This window comes from Phoxinus phoxinus (genome assembly GCF_949152265.1).
Source record: "Phoxinus phoxinus genome assembly, chromosome: 15".
In the NCBI taxonomy this organism is placed as follows: Eukaryota; Metazoa; Chordata; class Actinopteri; order Cypriniformes; family Leuciscidae; genus Phoxinus; species Phoxinus phoxinus.
This window is the reverse complement of record NC_136890.1, coordinates 3,423,548-3,430,398: the sequence shown is the minus strand read 5'-3', so window position 1 is coordinate 3,430,398 and position 6,851 is coordinate 3,423,548. Positions and strand designations below refer to the sequence as shown.

Here is a 6,851-nt window from a genome sequence, read left to right as displayed (position 1 = left end):
TAGAGTTTGGTCCACATGAACTGCTGCTGTGCAGACTGTAGTTAGAGTTTTGCACATGTAGCTCCAGTTGTGCTCACTGTCGTTTAGCAATCGAAAAAAACTGTAAGAGTTGTGTTGCTTGGAGTGAGTTTTGCAGGTGATGTGAACTGTTTAGCTCAGGTGACTGTTGGTAGTGCAGACTGTAGTTAGAGTTTTGCACATGTAGCTCCAGTTGTGCTCACTGTCGTTTAGCAATCGAAAAAAACTGTAAGTGTCGTGGTGGTTTTGTGTAATTTCATTGTCATGTGTAATTCACACTACTGAGACCTGCAGTCTCGTTCTGCATTCACAGCCTGTTCCCTAGAGGTCCCGCAACACAAATAAGGGATCCCTCATTATGAAGACACACTCCCACTGCTCTCTCTCTCTCTCTCTCTCTCTCTTCTCTATAAGGTGTCCTGCCCCTCTGGAAATGATCTGAGAATCTGACAAGGCATCTGAGTTTGAGTCTTGCTGTACTTTTTAGAAACTAGTTTGACTGATGCACTCTGTATCTGCACTATTTTTGAATTGCTTACTTAAAAAAGTGGACGAGCTGGAAGACTCCCTCTGAGATCTCCGGAGACCATTAGAAAGTGGATAAACCTGCTTATTGCATTGGGGATTTCTTACATTTTTTTTTGTTTCTGTATTCATTAAGCTTGGAAATGTGTTCTGGACGGAATCAGAGGACCCAGGCCATTATGTGCATTGTGTCTTTGTTTGTTTTATGCTCATCTGAAGGAGAGGTGAGTAGATCTGATCCTGTACAGGGTGTGTGTGTGTGTGTGTGTGTGTGTGTGTGTGTGTGTGTGTGTGTGTGTGTGTGTGTGTGTGTGTGTGTGTGTGTGTGTGTGTGTGTGTGTGTGTGTGTGTGTGTTCACCGACATTGCAAAATAAATCTGTTCTTCTTTGATAGCTGTGTGATCCCCAAAAAAATATCTTTGGGAAATTACAAACAGTCTATTAATGTTGTTGCACTTTGATCCGTCCTAATGCTCATTCATTTCTCTTTATTGAACGAAAGTGAACCTAATATTTATTTGATTTCAGCAAGTCAACTAATAGATTGTGGTAACAGAGCAAACTGATGACATTATGAATATTTTAAAAATGCATTTTTATGTGGGAACAGCTTCATTTTATGTGATTCTATTTATTTTTATTTTTTATATATTGAAAGTAAAAATATACACTTCTGTTCAAAAGTTTGGGGTCAGAAAGACAAGAAATTAATGCTTTTATTTGGCATGGATGCATTAAATTGATCAAAAGTGAAAGTAAAGACATTTATAATGATATAACATATTTCCATGTTAAAAAAATACAGATACAAAAACTTTCTATTCATCAAAGAATCCGGAATAAATGTATCAGTTTCACAAAAATATGCAGCACAACTGTTTTCAACACATTTGAGCATCAAATCATCATATTATGATTTCTGAAGGATCATGTGACACTGAAGACTGGAGTAATGATGCTAAAAATTCAGCTTTGATCACAGGAATAAATTACACTTTACTATATATTCACATAGAAAACCTTTTTTTATATTGCAATAATATTTCACAATATTACTGTTTTAGCTGTATTTTTTTATATAAAATAAATAGTGTTGGTGAGCAGAAGAGACTTCTTTCAAAAACATTATTTATTTTTTTAACTATAAGCATGACATTTTGAGATTAGTTCAGGAAAATTAGTTCAGATAGATTTGAGATTAGTTTCTATGGAGATCACATCAGGCAGAAATAGCTCCTAATGGTAACACATCAGGCAGTTTATCTTATGATTCAATTCTACAGCCCCATTTCAAACACAGACACCTAAGAGAGTGTTTTATATAAACACAGCCTGACCCACTCATACAAACCTACAAAAACATCGGCCTGACAACTCCTACACATCACACTGAACGCCTCCGATCTCTGCCTCCTGGGGCCGATTGCATAAACCACTAAGACTATCTTCCAAGTTAGACATACATTTTTTAAGACTGTTCATAACTTTTTTAATTCAGCTACATAAAAACGTAGATTGGCCTAATCTGATACCGAAAATAAGTCTGATTACCTCTTGACTAACTGTTAGTGGGTCATGCTAGATCTTAAAGGAGTATTTCACTTTCAACTGAACATTAGCTTTACTCACCCTGAAGCCATCCTATGTGTATATGACTTTCTTCTTTCAGACGAATACTATTTAAATATCCTGGCTCTTCCAACCTGAAGTTCAAAAACGTGCATCCATCCATCATAAAAGAGTGCTCCACACGGGTCCTGTGGGTTAATAAAGGCATTCTGAAGCAAAACGCTGAGTTTGTGTAAGAAAAATATTCATATTTAAAATTTTATGAAGTAAAAATAACTTGCTTCTGGCCAAACGAACATAGGGATTCGACTTAACTGTAAAGCGCAAATTATGCGAGATATGCGACACGTACTGCTGATATTTACGCTACGCCATGACGCACTACGCTACTGCTGACTTCACAAGTTGCGTAAGTTGCGCATTACACCGTGTCCTACCAGATGTAACCAAAATCAATCAAAACCCACAGCCAATCAGAACAGCGCGTGGGCGGAGTCTCGCGGCGAGTGCACAGCACCAGAGAGTAATCTTAATGGCAATCGCAAGAAAATGGATAAGTAGATACATAATCAAATTCACAAGTATTACACCATTTAATTTACACCATAATACAAATATTATTAAAAATACATAGGATACTGAGTTACTAAAACAATCTTTGTCAAAGAATGCACTTGTTTGTTCACAGTTTGAACGTTCTTGTTTCCATTTGTTTAAAGCGGTGATATAATGCCCTTTTCACAAGATGTAAAATAAGTCTCTGATGTCTCCAGAGTGTGTGTGTGAAGTTTTAGCTCAAAATACCCCACAGATATTTTTATACAGCATGTTAAAATTGTCACTTTTTGAGGGTGAGCAAAAACGCACCGTTTTTGTGTATGTTCCTTTAAATGCAAATGAGCTGCTGCTCCCGGCACAGGGGGCGGAGCTTCAAGTGCTCGTTTCCTTTTACCTCACACACACATGCACTGAAAATGTCAAAAACCTTTAGCCTTTTATGTTCAAACCGGAGTCAGACAATGATGGAGAGACTCCAGAAGAAGTGACAACATGTAGAAGCAACAGCACATTTCTGAATGGTTAGTTGGTGAATTTATGTAGCTTATGTGTAGTTATCTTCGAGTCATTGGCTGGTCAGGACAAAAAAAAGAAAAAAAATGGTGCCTTTTATAGCATGTCGTGGCGTCGCGTCACGTGTAGTTAGGACCATAGACAGTATGGGTTAGGACACGAGCCGTTTCTCAATGTCAAGGAAGGATCCTCGGAAGCCGGAATTTCGAGGATGCTACGTCATCGACATCCGTCGAAGGACTGTTCCAATGCCGAGGATCCTCAGAATTTCAACCAAGGGCGGAGTCCTTCGTTCGAAAAATATCCCATATACAGGAAAGTGTGCATATGTGTAGACTTCGCGCTCTTCGCGCTATCAAATCGCCCACAATCCTATGCGCGCAGCTTTGCTATCTTGTTTAAAAAAAATACAAAATGTCGGATGTTAGCGTAGTCGGAGCAATAACGGGGCAATATGCTTTTAAATGCAAGTAGGCTATATTTACGTTACCATACATTTGTTATAACCGTCATATAAGTAAAGTTTAACGTTTAAATGCCAGTACAAATTACTACCGTATTGATATTACAAATTACGTTATGGCTAACCTGTCATTTTAACAATTGTTAGCTTGTTTGCCGTCACCGGCATTTCACATATTTTACCATTGCATGTGTTTTAACAGCTAGAATGTTGCTATGGACGCAGTTCTGTTCACTCAGGCAATACAATCATTTTTAAATCAATAAACTCCTTTTGAAATCAATATTTTGTCTCAAATTATTGATTTATTATTATTGATTTATTTTGTTAGGTAGGCAGCCATGTAATAAGCGGGATAATGTATAGCGAGCCAGTTTTTACAGCGAATACAACCCTTTTAGGTTTATTCAAGACCCCTCCGCTTCGCGTTAGAGTTCGCGGGGTTTCACTAACGGACGCAATGACGTGCACTTGCTAGAATGTTCCATTTACGTGTTCTCTCGAATCCTAAAGAGGATCCTCGCCTAGCCTCTGAAGGAAATGACTTGGAAGGACGCGTCCTGCCAAGGAAGTATCCTTGACATTGAGAAACACCTACGGTGTATGTAAGTACTGCGTTAGTAAGACTGCGTTCGGCCGGAAGCTAGAATTTTACTTTGTAACATCTTAAATATGAATATCTTTCTTACACAAACTCATCGTTTTGCTCCAGAAGGCCTTTATTAAAGGAGAACTCCGGTCAATTTTAACATTGAGCTCAATTTTTTGTAAATTTGGAGTGCTGTCAATACAGAGAACAACGACAAAAATCGGTGTTGCCTACACCGTGTTATCCTATTTTTAAAATTAGCATCCTATTGACTTGAATGGGGCAAGTTTTAAACCTGCTTTTATCCTCTTAACATATTTGATGTGTCATACAAGTGCCCAGCCATGTTGAGTGATTCCTTCAGAGTGAACACGAACACGAGTGAATCTGACTGCAGTAGATGTGAAAGATATTAATAAAAATGATGTTATATCAGCCAGCGCAAATACCTGTATTTAGTTCCTGTTTTCGGTCGAAGTCCAAAGTAGTCGATTGTCGAGTTGAAGCGCATAGGTTTAGTTACTATGATCACGCGCGTGAACTCGACAATCGACTACTTTGGACTTCGACCGAAAACAGGAACTAAATACAGGTATTTGCGCTGGCTGATATAACATCATTTTTATTACAGTTTTTATCAGTCGCTTTGGTGCATTTCTTAGGTCAAAAGTGCAATTCTTGATACTACTTGTACAAATTCCAAATCATCTAGTCACTTGTGCACATCATTAAAGCAATTTCTTATTCCTTTGAACAAATTGCTATTGCTTTTGTATATATTGCAATTGATAATGTACAAGTGTCACATTTTTTCCACATTTTCAATTGCTCATGTCATGTTGATCAAAATATAGTAGATGGTTGTCTGTTGAATAGTCTTACCCCTCAAAACATCTAGGCATTATTTCCTTGCATAAGCCATTACATGCAAAATTGTTGAACTATTTGTCATAAAGTGTCAAGTATATTACACATTTACACAAAACAAATTCAACTGTGTGTTCTGGGATATAGCGTATAATGGAGTTGGAAATCACCATGTGTGCTGCTATTTCGGAGCATGGTGTCCTAACCCATATCCCCCTTATAGGGCCATACAACACCCAGCATCTCCTCAACTTTTTAGAGACTCTCTACAGGGCTGTCATCCCTGATGACGAGAGGGGTCTGTTTAGAGAGGATTTGCCATGTGGTCATTTGTGATAATGTTAGTTTCCATCGATCAAACATCATAAGGCAATGATGTGTGACCCACCTGAGGATGCTCATAGAATTCATCCCACCTTATTCACCATTCCTTAACCCAATTGAGGAGTTCTTTTCAGCATGGAGGTTCTTTTCTACGTTGCATTGGAAGGGAATATCCGGTGTGATGTGGATGAGAACATGTGGGCCGACAGACAGGAACGTCTGGATGTGTAGATACAGCACTAGAACAGTGATGCGGGCAAAGGGGGTGTTTCCTGTGTTTCTTTCTAATTTAGTTTATTTTTCCTTTGTGCCCCTTGTCTTTTTCTTACTGTAAATTATTTTGTTTTTTTCTTTCATAAAGTAGCACTAGTAAAAGCTGTGAAAAACAAAATCCTGTCCAGTCTCTTTCAGTCAATAACCCACATACAGTAATATGTAAATAGTACTGTTGAAATTGATATGCCATAGAAGTGCAGCCTTGTGCATTTTCAATACAGTAACTGTCATCCAAACTGTAGACCAAGTTTACATCAGGAAATACTGTCAAAGTACACAGTTACATTGACAACATGCCTAAACATTTTGACGACCTTGTTCGTGAACAATGACTCAATGACTTATCATTCTGATGACACTGACATGATCATTGGCATGAATATTTACTTTTGAGAGATGTACTAAAGATTTTTAGTGACTGACTAGCTTTAGAAACATATCTATTGTATATTGCAGTTTGTACAAATTGTACTGAGAAATGCACTTATTATTTTGCACATGTTAGGGATGATGTGAAAAATGCACCAAAGCGACTGAGAAAAACTGTAATATGTTTCACATCTACTGCAGTCAGATTCACTCGTGTTCACTCTTAAGGAATCACTCAACATGGCTGGGCACTTGTAATGAAACATTAAGGATGTTGAGAGGCTAAAAGCAGGTTTAAAACTTGCCCCATTCAAGTCAATAGGGTGCTAATTTTAAAAAGAGGATAACACGGTGTAGGCAACACCGATTTTTGTCGTTGTTCTCTGTATTGACAGCACTCCAAATTTACTAAAAATTGAGCTTAATGTTAAAATGGACCGGAGTTCTCCTTTAACCCACAGGAGCCGTGTGGAGCACTTTTATGCGGATGGATGCACGGTTTTGAGCTTCAATCTGTTGGTTGTAATCCACTGCCATTATAAAACGTGGAAACTTGGATATTTTGTAATATATCTCTTTTGTGTTCGTATGAAAAAAGAAAGTCATATACACCTAGGATGGCGTGAGGGTGAATAAATCATGGGGTAATTTTCATTTTAAAGTGACACTGTCTTAACATAATGGCAATGTGTTTATGCAACTGGCCCCTGATCTTTCTGTAATGGAGTGTATGTTCCCTAGGGATCCCGAGGCTGTTCCCGCCCGTGCTCGTGCCCTCGG

At 38.2% G+C, this 6,851-nt stretch overlaps 1 protein-coding gene across 2 annotated transcripts in view; it reads left to right on the top strand.

Moving 5' to 3' along the window:
- The first annotated feature begins 468 nt into the window (after positions 1-468).
- Positions 469-6,851, top strand: part of ccn1l2 (cellular communication network factor 1, like 2) — a 13,743-nt gene continuing 7,360 nt past the window's right edge. For both annotated transcript variants that reach the window (XM_079638378.1, XM_079638379.1), the window contains exons 1-2: positions 469-767; positions 6,813-6,851. The exon at positions 6,813-6,851 is cut by the window's right edge and continues 175 nt beyond it. In XM_079638378.1, the coding sequence (XP_079494504.1) occupies positions 687-767; positions 6,813-6,851 (120 nt within the window). In that variant the 5' untranslated portion in view covers positions 469-686. The remainder of the gene's footprint in view (positions 768-6,812) is intronic.